The sequence below is a fragment of the Dermacentor albipictus genome, chromosome 1 (genome assembly GCF_038994185.2).
Source record: "Dermacentor albipictus isolate Rhodes 1998 colony chromosome 1, USDA_Dalb.pri_finalv2, whole genome shotgun sequence".
NCBI classification, from domain to species: domain Eukaryota; kingdom Metazoa; phylum Arthropoda; class Arachnida; order Ixodida; family Ixodidae; genus Dermacentor; species Dermacentor albipictus.
Genome location: NC_091821.1, coordinates 67,772,922 through 67,785,611, shown reverse-complemented (window position 1 = coordinate 67,785,611; position 12,690 = coordinate 67,772,922). Strand labels below are relative to the sequence as shown.

The 12,690-nt window shown below is 42.9% G+C and overlaps 1 protein-coding gene across 2 annotated transcripts in view; it reads left to right on the top strand.

The window, feature by feature from the left end:
• Positions 1-10,305, top strand: part of CSN4 (COP9 signalosome subunit 4) — a 58,501-nt gene extending 48,196 nt beyond the window's left edge. For both annotated transcript variants that reach the window (XM_065438287.1, XM_065438288.1), the window contains 3 exons: positions 14-129; positions 7,422-7,506; positions 10,128-10,305. In XM_065438287.1, the coding sequence (XP_065294359.1) occupies positions 14-129; positions 7,422-7,506; positions 10,128-10,261 (335 nt within the window). In that variant the 3' untranslated portion in view covers positions 10,262-10,305. The remainder of the gene's footprint in view (positions 1-13; positions 130-7,421; positions 7,507-10,127) is intronic.
• The last annotated feature ends 2,385 nt before the right edge of the window (positions 10,306-12,690 follow it).

Here is a 12,690-nt window from a genome sequence, read left to right as displayed (position 1 = left end):
GACCTCTTTACAGGAAGCACAATATTGGACAGGGCTGTAGTGGAGCACAATTTGTTGTCAGCCAGCAAACTTTACAACAACATCACATTTGAAGAGCTGGGTGCTCTACTAGAAATACCATCATCTAAGGTGAGCATCCTATCACTATTATTTTACTGCCAGTAATTACTTATACGCTAGAAAACAGGCAAACCATGTTTGTCTGTTCATGCCTTCATTTATTTCTCACACTTTGGCCCAGGCAACGCATAGTGTGGCTTAACAAAAGATATCCAACCTGGGATCTAACCAATAATGGTATGGTTTCATGGCAAGCATTCTAATCACTGTTCCAGAACTGCTTTGCGCAAGTAATAGTTGTAGTGGGTGCTGGCAAATGCTAACAGTTTTCCATGTGGCTCACCTTGTGCAAGATAAGTTATGCTTGTGTTGCACTGACAATCTCTGAGGCCATGGTCTGGGACTTACATCATATCAGCTAACCACCAAGTGCCCTCATCATGAGCTTGCATGCAATTTAAAGGCTCTTAATAGGAAAATTGAACAGTTACCAGCCCTATAGCATTGCCAAGATTGCAAACAAACTTATCTCCTATTTAGCTGAAGTGAAATTTCATTGAATTTCATTGAAGTCATAACATGAAACAGTTCTTTTTTAACATAATGAACTGCATCTTTGCTGAACAAATTTGTTTTCCCTATTTATTTATTTATTTGCTCCTCACGGCCACATAATTTGGTAGCATAATAGACACAAGTGAGTTTGCCAAGCTCATCAGATCAGAAATATTGTTTTCAGCAAATGTAATGTTTTACCTTAGCAGCTGCAAACAAATTACATTTTCAGCAAATGTCTTTTTTTTTTCAAATTTTATTAAATTTTCTGTGTGACAAGGGGCATTAGAGTTCAGAACATTGCCAGCCATGCCTAGCTACTGCTGTTATATCCTCTTGTACCACTTCTTGGGTACATGAAGACATGTGCTCATTAAATAATCAGTCCTGCTTATAATGATCCTGCTTCTTGCAAAATTAAAAAAGAAGTCTGTGGGAGGCTATGGGATAATGTTGACCAGCCGGGGTTTAATGTGAACCCAACACACGGTACTCAAGACTTTTGCATTTTCCCCCCATTGGAATGCAGCTGCTGCTGGAGTGAATCGAACCCACGACCTCATGCTCAGCAGTGCAACGCAATTGTTACTGAGCTACTGCTTCCAATGAACGCTTGGCTGTTGTGAATTAATTGTGCAAGAATCAAAATTTTCATGTGAAAGAAATGGCAGTAAATTCCAAGTAAAATATATCCTGATTTTAAAAATCTGTCAAACACTCCGGGTCCTGGTCACTTCCTCGGAAAAGTGAGTCCCGTCTAAACACATGCCACTTACACTGGCACATTCAGCTGGCTGTTTTCTGGCAACATTTCCATGGTCACATAAATTACACTGCCACGTTGTCAGCAACAGTTGATGTTTTGTCTTGTTGTTTTGAGATGTCTTGATCTGGGTCCTTAGGCTTAAGTTGGGGCATAAGTGCTTGACAATTGGCACATTCTATTGTGAGAATGGCCCACGCAACCATTTGTACACCAGGTCCTTTATCATTCAGTGCCTTATAGAAAGTTGTGGAGATATTAAGGACGCCACTGTAGACACCGTCATTCTATATGCTATGATGTGTGTATTGTCAAAATGAAAGTATTATTTGTTGAAATCAACAATTGTGGCTGTAGCCAGATATCACAGATATCACGATCTTGAATTAAGTGCTTTGGAGCAGAGCAGCACTTGTAGGTCAACATGTGTTTCTGCTAAAAGGGGCCCTGAACCACCTCTCAGGCTTGGTGAAAGAACAGTCTGTGGATAGCATATGCTGCTGTGAACATCTCAGCCAAATTTTGCAGTCGTGCACAGCGTGTGGAGCTCACAAGCAAAGGGCAAAGTCAAACGCTCTATTTTCAATAGAAGCCTGCTCCTCACTCTTTTCTGAACGCTTTATATCATAATATAGCAGATTCCCATGCATAGCTGACACCAATCAAGAAGGGTGTTTGGATCAGTACGCTCTACCTGCTGTCAATGTGTATAATTATAACACAGTTTAATTTTTAAGTAAAAATCTACTTTCGAATTTCGGTAATAATTTTGCACTTTCAGAAGAAGCCGACTAATGCAGTTTAATAAGCTGAACTAAGCGAAAATCTTCTCTTGAATTGCAATAATAAGTATGTACTTCCAGAAGAAGCCAACTATCGTCTGCTCACGCTCAGCTGCGGCTGCCCGTGTAGGAATTAAACCTTGGCCACCCGGCTTATCAGTGTCTGGTCTCACTAATTTTGACTAGTTTTGACCGCACAATTAGCCTCCAACCACACGAAACTTCAGGTCAGACCATACGCATGCGCTCACTCCTGGCAGCTCCTGGTTAGACGCCTTGGCAGACTTTGCTTCGTATCGAGCTATTGAAAGTGCTTCAACATGCGCAAGCTGGATCTGGCTACTATCCGTTAAATGAGCTGGTGCAGGGCAAAGCTGGTCCGCACAGCGTAGCACAGCCAGACAGCAGGAGCGTATGAGCAATGACACACACTCAAGCCCTGTCGTGCACAAATCAAACGCTGCGCATATGCACTGCAGTTGCATGTTGCGGCAGTCTGCTACATATAGTAGATACCGCTGCCGCCACAGGGTGCCACAACGAGTCCGCTGGCTGAGCACACTGCAGCTCGCTGAGGACAACCGAATTTGGCGTGCCATAGGCACCCAAATTGGAAATAGTGCCATCTGCATGAATATCCAAAATCAAAATTGAACTGCGCACCACAGTGATATTCAGTAGGCAGAGCAGCGTTGTGGGCACACCCTGCTCTTCCGCAGCATTGGCAGTGCAAGTCATTGAAGGAGCGGAAGCACCACGAACGGGATGCTTGATTGCCAATGACTGCACTTCTGCTGAATGCATTAAAGTACTTTTTGCAGCAAAGTATTTCTGAAATAGCCTATTTTAACTTCAAATGCATTTCTCCTCTTCAATAAAAAGTGAATCAGGGCCCCTTTAACAGTTATGAAGCTGTGGTTTCAGGGCTTACACTGAACAAAACAAATATGCTTTGCTTATCTCTCTCCCCTCCCCAAAAGTTGTAACATTCTTTTCAGTTTTGTGCACTCTATGGCAGTCAGGTTAGTTACAAATGGGCTCCGTGCCTAATACAGCTTACTAAAGTTGACTTTATTCCATATTTGAGGTTTTATTTTATTTATTTTATTCAAAATACCCCCAAAGGCCCTCATTACGAGGGTATTACATGGGGGGGGGGGGGGTCAATCACAAGCACTGGTTGTAGTTTGTACATAGTAAAAACAAGAGATGTTAACAGAAGTAATAATACAGTGAAACATAGTTAACATACAAGATAATTAGGTCACAATTATTACAGAGAAAACATTAGTACATATTAGGAGAACATAAGGAAACTGCACTAAAAACACCAACAAATATCGAAAAACACTGTAAAAGTCCCAAAAAAGAATAATAATACGATTAGTCGACAAGTCGTGAGCGAATTAAATGTTGAAACTTAGTGAAGTCTGGTTCCGTGGCAATGGCTGATGGTAAGGCGTTCCATTCAGTTATTGTGCGTGGTAAGAACGAAGATGCATAATGGGATGACTGGCAGTTAATGCGTTTGACTTTGTATGGATGGTCACGGCGTGGAAAAATAACTGTTGGTGACTGAAAGAAATCATCGTGAAGTGATGGATGGTGATAAAGCTTATGGAAAAGTGTTAGGCGAGAAATTTTACGGCGAAGTGCTAAGTTGTCCAAGTCAGCTTTATTCTTTAACGCGGTGACGCTGGTGTAACGTGAATAATCTGAAAATATAAATCGCGCAGCACGGTTCTGCAAGGCTTCGATGTTACTTATGATATACGTTTGTTCGGGATCCCAGATGGCAGACGCGTATTCAAGTTTAGGACGGATTAATGTTGTGTATGCTAGTTTTTTAACATGCATTGGGGCTTCTTTTAAGTTATGTTTAATAAGTCCGAGAGTACGATTTGAAGAGGCAAGGGTAAGGTTAATATGATTATTCCATGATAAGTTTGATTGAAGATTGATGCCAAGGTACTTGTAAGTAGTTGCGAGTTCCACAGGGTTGTTATCAAGGGAGTAGGTGGTTAGAATTCGTGGCCTATTGGTGAAAGACATGAGTTTAGTTTTGGAAATATTTAATGGCATTAACCAATTAGAACACCATGCACTTATTGCGTCCAGGTCAGTTTGTAGTAAGTGGCTATCGGTGTTACTTGTTACACATCGGTAAACTACACAATCGTCTGCAAATAGTCTGATTTTAGATGAAACGCAACTGGGTAAATCATTAATATAAATTAGAAAGATTAAAGGACCAAGTACGCTGCCTTGTGGAACTCCAGACGTAACATCAGCATAACATGAGTTAGAATTGTTAACTGATCTAAACTGAATTCTAGATGAGAGAAAATCGGTGATCCATGCAATTATAGTAGGGTGAATGTTAAGCTGTGAAAGTTTAAGTACCAACCTATGGTGTGGAACACGGTCAAATGCCTTAGAAAAATCTAAAAATATTGCGTCAACTTGGAACCCGGCGTCTATTAGTGCGTGTATGTCGTTAATAAATCCGGCAAGTTGTGTGTCACATGAGTAGCCCTTGCGAAAACCGTGCTGATGCTTAAAAATAATGTTATGGTCTTCAAGGAAGTTGATTACTTGACTGTGTATGATATGTTCGAGTAATTTACAAATAGTGCTGGTTAAGGAGATGGGACGATAATTAAGGGGAGAAGCGCGATCACCTGATTTGAAAATGGGTATTATTTTAGCAATGCGCCAGTCATTAGGAATACCACCAGTTGATAGTGACTGGGAAAATAGAGCTGTTAACAGAGGACAAATACTATGCGATGTATTTTTTAAAATTTTATTGTTGAAACCTAGATGGTCGGCACTAGATGACATTTTAAGATTGGTTAGTAGAGATAAAACACCAGCCTCACTGATGTCTACCTCATGCATTGTGATTCCCACTAATGTCTTTAAAGTTGGCAATGAGTTAATGTTTTCATGAGTGAAAATTGTTACAAACGTATCATTAAGAAGTTGAGCGCAATCTGAATCGCTGATGGGAACACCAAAAGAATCAGTAAGAATGATGTCAGTGCGAATTGCAGGGTTCACCACACGCCAAAAGTGACGAGTATTAGTTTTTAGCATGGATGGTAAATCATGAGAAAAAAAGTTTTTGCGAGTGGATTTTAGTAATGCCTTATAAGCCTTTTCACATGCTTTGTGTTTATCATGAGCACTCGCTACACCAGTCAGCTTAGCCTGCCTGTAAAGTCTTTTCTTTTTGTTATTAAGCCGCCGAAGCTTGTTAGTAAACCATGGAGAACTGCTTTTGTAGGAAATGGATAACACAGGAATGTAGGTGTCAATGAGTGAACTGAGGGTGGCCTTAAACAGGACCCAGTTCTGTTCAATGGAACGGGAATGAAAATCATGCAGAAATTGACCTGAAAATGTGGTTAATTCATTGTTAATTGCGTCGAAATTGGCTTTACCGTAACACCTTATTTTCTTTTTGGTAATTATTCTTTTGCTCACGCAAAAGTTAATGCATCCAGTTATGACATCATGGTCAGCGATGCCTGCTTCATGAGTTATGTCAGATAATATATCCGGATTATTAGTTAAGATTAAGTCTAGTATATTGGCAGAAGTTTCAGTGGATCGTGTTGGTTGACTAATAAGTTGGGTTAATGAAAAGTCAAGACAAGTGCTGAGAAAGGTATGCGCGGCCGCATCCGTGGCCGATACGGAGAGCGTCGACCAATCTATATTAGGAAAATTGAAATCGCCAAATATGATAATCACCGACCTCGGAAAATGCGCGCACACCTCGCTCAACACTCGATGATACTCTTCGGAAAACGCGCCAGACATGTCGGGTGGGCGATAAAAAACGCCAATTATCACACCAAATGCAGCACCCTTCAGGGAAATCCAAATACATTCCAGAAAAGAATCGATAATGATGGGTGCGGCGATGAATTCTTCCTTTATCGCGATGAGCACACCGCCCCCTCTACGCTGTTGCCTATCACATCGAAAAAACTTGAAAGTGGATTCACTCGTAAAGATGTTGTTATCGTGTATGGTGTTGTTAAGCCAGGTCTCGGTAAGTAACACTAAAGAAGCCTGGAATGAATCGATGAGCGATGAGAGTGCAATACCATTAGCGATAACACTTCTAGCGTTGGTGTATAAAAAGAGAAATTTGTTATCAGTGCTAGAGTGCAATTTAACGGGTGATTCAGTAGATGAAACTGAGCTTAATGAAACAAAGGAGGAGGAACATCATTGATCCCTGCGCCGAGAAACAAGAACAGCCTGGCCTTCATTGGTGTTCCACTCGTAAACTTCGTTGTTTAAGTGCAGTTTGTTGAAAACCAGACGCACTCGGTCTCCGTCTTTCTTCATAGTTCTCGAGAACTGGAGAAGTTTCCGTCGCTTTTCGCGAACTGCTTCCGAGTAATCTCGCGAGATGCTGAAGTTAGTGTTCTTCAACTTATGGCCGCGGCTCAGAACCAATTCAACTTCTTTTTCATTGAAAAATTTGGCTATGATAGGCCGCTTCTTCTCAGACGAAAAGCGGCCCACACGATGTGCTCTCGAAATCGACGTCACGGTAAGCCCAAGTTTTTGGGTACAGAAATTACTTACGAGTCGTTCTGACTCTTCCCAAGTTTCAGACCTCGCCGAATCTGTTAATCCATAAAAGAGAACGTTAGACCGCCTAGAGCGATTTTCGAGGTCGTCAATTTTTTCCTGTACGCCTACGAGACCGTTGTCACTGCTCGTGATGGACTGCGCACATGGGGCCGCTGCAACTTTCTGCTCTAGATCAAGGACACGCTTTGACAGTTTTTCTAAATCATTCTTTAACTCAACGTGCATATGAAGCACCTTGTTAACAGATTCTTGCAGCGCAGAATTACTAGCTTCAACACGCAAGATAGAGCCAGCCACAAGGTCTAGCTTTTCTTCTTGAGCCTTGGTCATGGGTCCAGGGTTTAGCTCGACATCACCATCCAGAACAAGCAGGCACAACAGATACGATGCACAAGCGCGAACACTTTTCAAAACATGGGGTGGCCACGACACTGGTTCTTTGATGAAACAGCCTGGTTCTTTGATGAAACAAACAAAATAAACATTCTTGCATCATATTCAATGTGCAGTTAGGCTAAATTGCTTGGTGTAATTGCAGAAAAAAGATTTGCCATTGTATTTGTGTAAATATGGAGATGTAAGCATGTCTTACGCAGTATTTTTTGTCATTATGTTATTCATTTACAGTGTCTTTTTTATTACAGGCAGAGAAAATAGCTTCACAAATGATCACTGAAAGCAGAATGAATGGCTACATCGACCAGATTGATTCTATTGTCAATTTTGAAAGTAAGTATATATTAATGTTAAAGACAATAAAGGCATGTAACATTTAAATGTAAACAAACCTCGATATAACGAAGTAGGTAAAATTGGCAATTTGCTTTGTTATATCGAAATTTTGTTGTATTGAAATTTGACCTTTTATGCAAATATGTACAGTTGCCGATTGATTTGTCTTACACAAAAAGGGGTCGCGGAATTTTCTGAATTACGGGGCAATCAAAAAAGCAAATTTGAATGAGAAAACAGTTCATTTTAAAGGATTTGGTAGTCGGCAACAAATGATGCAATTAAAGCCACGTTGACAATATTTTCACATCAGCGGTACGAATTAAGTGAATCCAGCTATGCTTTCGCATGCGCTCTGTTCCCGCGACTGATAGCGTCGCCCGTACTGGGATGACGCCATAATGAAAAGCACTGGCAGCGGTGAGCGAATGCTTCGCTTCCCGCTCCAGTGGGTCACTGAAACTCAAAATTACCCAACCTCCAATACTAAACCCACGGGAAGACAGCTTACATGATGCCACGCCGTCTCAGCATGTGCACTCTTTACACACGCGGCAGATTACCTCTAAAGCAGGGTGCGTGTCAGCCGTGCTTAAACCGTGCGTAGCCATGGTCGAGACGCGCGCCAACTTACTCCCCACACTTCGCGCGCGCTTGATGGCGTTATCGCGAGCTCACTCCCTCCCCCTCTTTCCCTTTACCCGCGCGGGAAGGCGGCACTCGTGACGCTACTATCTTTCTTGTCTCACCCTTGCACTCTTTCACTCGTACCAAAAGCACACAGTGTGTGGAGCGCGATAGGATCTTATCGCACTTGAACTTTATAGGGAACCTCATGCTGCAGCTCCACTTCGGTGGTCGCTCTTGCAGGCCGCCGTATAAAAAAAAAATGAGGCCTGCCGCGTGCATCGAAAACACTGTCATCCACCGCCGCGCCACCACTCGGGAACCTTTGTCTGGGATCAGCATAGAAAATGTGAGAGGAACGCGCCTCGAACGCTGTCGCCTGTGGAAACCGACGCGTCCCGTCCCCAACAGCTAGCGCCGTTCGGCCCAGCCGAGCGGCCGAGAACGCAACGACAGCTGAGACATTAATTCCAATTGCATCCCACCTGACGTGGCAGGCCACAGCTTTTTTTTTTTTTCCTTCTTAAAATCTATCCAGCGGCTGTGGCTCTTGTCGCGCAGCACACAATTTGGGAGGTGCGTTTGCAAGCAGCCGCATGCAGTTCAATCATTTGACCATTTGGTCTGCGAAAGTTTCCACTTATTATCTCAGCATTCCTTTGCGGCAGCAGTGAAATTTGGTTATATTGAAGTTGCCTACACACACAGTTCATTATATTTAGGTTCTAAATACATGGTGTTCTATGGACAAGAGGTTATAAAAAGTTAAAAACTTTGTTATATCGAGAATTTCGTTATACAGTAAACTCAGTTGTATGAATATTTCAGAATAACAAACCTTTAAAAAATCCCCGGCAGTATTTATGTGCATTCTATGCAAAAATCTTTAAACAAATTTCTGAATAGTGAATATTTCAATTGAGTGAACTTGATCAGTGGACCTGGGCTCATTTTTTCACTCTGTTCAATGAAGTTTCGTGCTCTGCAGCGCTGGTGTAGCCAATGCCCGTAGCCCCCAAATCGCCCCTCTAGTGGTGGCTATAAGCGGTGTAACAGTGAATTCGTTACCTGTGCTGAAATATCAGTTCTGGAAATTGTTCAGTTTTGTCCCTAAGAAGATGCCATGTCAGAGGCAGATTCAAATCCTGTAATTCTAGCCGACGCTGCAGGATGCCTTAGAAAGTTGCGGGACTTCGTGTCTCAGCAACAAGCCATGCCAAAGGAAATGCACAAAAACAGACTCTTTGGACAGCTTTGTTACTTTTTGTGCTTTAAGAGCACAGGTGCAAATGAAAATTATTGTTCTTTTTTTTTTTTTTTCAAAATGAGATAGGCAGCAACGTAACTGTTACGCACTTCGTATATATTGATGTACACCCGTGAGCAAAAGTATACGGACCACAGAGTCGCCAAAAAAACAGAATTTCTTCGTAATTAACACGCATAAACGGAAGCTGACAAGTGAACTAGGAAATTGGTAATGCCAAGTTTCAACTGCAATCTTTACTTTCAAGTTGCATTCACAGGCAAAGGAGAAAATTAGTTATATTGCGCGATCCCTGGTACATATACTTATGCTTACGGGCGTACATAACTCCATAAATTGCAGTATACTCTTTTGACTCTGATGTCTGCTGCGCCCTATGCTGTTCCATGTTCTAGTGAATATTCAGTTTAGTGAACTTGCAGTTAAGTGAACTATTTCCTTGGGTCCCTTGATGTTCACTCAAGTGAGAGTTCACTGTATTGAAGTTCGTTACTTGAGGTTTAACTATCTTTTATATATGTCATTTGCTTACTCTTGGGGGAGAGAGTAAGGTATTGGGGCTCAATATTACAGTATAGCTTCATAAAATAAAATGTATGAGGAAGTGTTTTGTGTTTTTAATATTCATATATATAGGCATATGTTGAATTTGATACCTCTGTTGCTCTGTGTGCGTGCAGAAAGTACACATGTGCCTGACGCGCATGTTCACTATGCCTTACAGGCCGTGAGATCTTACCATCATGGAACCAACAGATCCAAAGTCTCTGCTTCCAGGTGAACAACATCATAGAGAAGATTGGTTCCGTCGCACCCAGCTGGATGAGCCAGGCATTAGAAGAGCACATGGCCACTTAAATCAAGCACGAATTTCATCATTAAAAGGCTGTTTGATACTTAAACTGAATGTTCCGTGCTACACCTTTTTAGCTAGGACTGCAGTTCGGAGAGTAAAGAGCATAGAGTTGGAGACAGCTATATTGGCCTTCCTCATTTGTTAGGTACTTGTACAGGTTGGTCCATTGTTAAGGAGAACACTCATTACCAAATTTTCTTTAATGGCATGTGTGAAAATGTCTAACTTTGCGGCAGATAACGTATGGAAGATGACGCTGGCCGTTCTCTGCGTGCCTGCATAGTGCATTGACAGCACTTCTGCAGTCACCAGTAACTGCAGCACCAGCAAGGTGTGAGCTAGCTGCTTACATCTTCCCTGCCTCTTCACTTGAGATGCTGTGAACAATTTGCTGGCAAAACTTTGCGCTGACAGCTGAACCTAATAGTTGGCAGTGTACAGTCTAATGTAATTTGTGCATGCATTAAAGTGGTAATGGCCACCTAGTTAAATTAGCTGCAATATAATGGAAGTGGCCAGCATTATCAGCTCAGTTCGACCGAAGAGCTAAATGAATCTCGCTCCATCCCCCCCCCCCCCCCCCAGTCTCTAGATCGGGTTGGCATACTGAAATTTGCAACTCTTGCCTTGCTATTGCAAGTTCTTAATCCAAACGCGCTAGCATTAATAAATTGGGTAATTGTTATGTCTATTTGCAATAATAAGTATATTATAGAAGTGGGCAATTTTAAACTTTTTTGAAATTTGCAAACCTTGGCCAATTCCCCCTCATAGGTATCTGCTATGTGTCATTAAAGAGGGGAGTTTTAGGAGTAGCGCACCTAAACCTCTTTGTATACCAAAAACACCACGGCCCGCTTGCGTTCTTTTGTATCCTCTTTGCCTTCTTTAGTACACCTCACTGATTGGCCACTGAATTTTTTTCTGTAGCAATTTGTGCGATGTGCGCTGGAGGAATTGTACAGTTTTGATTCGATACTGCAGAGGTGCTCACATCCTCATGGAATGCATAAGGCTTCAACCAAGCATCTGCGTTGATCTTATCGAGATCACTCTCGCCTTGAATTGACAGGACAGGGGCTGTCAGTGCGACGCACGAAAATAGGTCCATTTTTGGACCGTGCGTATTTGCACCCGCATTTCCGTTTAAGCGCAATGGCCTTTTTAGAGCGCAGCTCTTAAGCGCCCGTTCCTGCGTTGAGCGTCGGCGTCCCTCAGCGTAACTGAGCGAAGGATGAAAGACCGAACGCAGAGCGCAGCGAGGGCTGAAAGGCGGCGGTAGCGAAGAGAGCACGAGGAGGAAAGCAGAGTATGGCAAACAGGTGAGGAGGAAAGCAGAATGCCTCGGAGACTACAAGGTGGCGCCATAGTAGTGTGTACCGATGACGTCATTATGAAGGCATGCGGTGAGCGCTGGGCGAGTGCGTCCACCGATACCATATTGACCCTTCTCGCGAAGCAGTTTGCTTTGGAGAAACGAGATGGCACTCACGGCGGTGCGTACGTCGCACGTTGCGTCAGCGAAAGCGCACGAATACAAAACCATTACTTCTGCCCTGCTTGTGCGCGATCAGCTGTAGAAAAAGGCAACTGGGTTTTCGCTAACACACTGTGCTTCATTCATGCCGCAAAATTGGGAACGGTGGATAGAAGACGTGTGCAGTACTTAGCTGCAAAAATTGTGACCGGCAGGAATGCAGTGAATTTGTGGGTTCAAGTTCACGGAACGCTGCTACATAAGAACTGCCTGTGTTGCCGGCTCTTCACGACGCACGGCTTCCCTCGAAGATTTTAAAACAGTGCACTTATCCACCAGCCTTGTATCACTAACCTCCATGGAAAGGACTTCAGCCCCAGAACGTCTGCACAAGTGAGTACCGCTCGTTATACGGCGACAAAGGGAGTAGCGACGCTTATGGGAATATAGTAAGTTTCTCTCGTGTTATTTACTCGCATCCACCCCAGCTCGCGCGCCAACTTACGCCCACTCCATCGCCAACGTATGAAGTGAACGGCGCACTCGCGAATCAATGCGCCGAGGCATGGGTGACGGCGACTACACTGACGGCACGATGTTCGAAGCTGAACATTTCGTAACGATCCACAGAGTGGCGAGTGACAAGCGATAAGTATTTTCTGCAAGCTACAAGCTATTGCACGGACCGTCTACGTTACAAGTCGTGTGACACAAGAATAAATTATCGCAACTGAGCAAACCCGCGATCGATCGGGCAGAAAAACAATCGTGTAGTGATAATTCCGCTGCTTAAAAGTATTTGCTAAATAAAGAACGTAGAGCTAAGCACACTGATACTGATTGAATTCGTAAGCGTAAAGTTAGAATAGCTTCGAATACATTTTTAGCACCGCTTTTACTGCAAGCACCGTACACGCTGCTCGCTCCGTTTGGACAAAGCGTAATGAGCTCCGA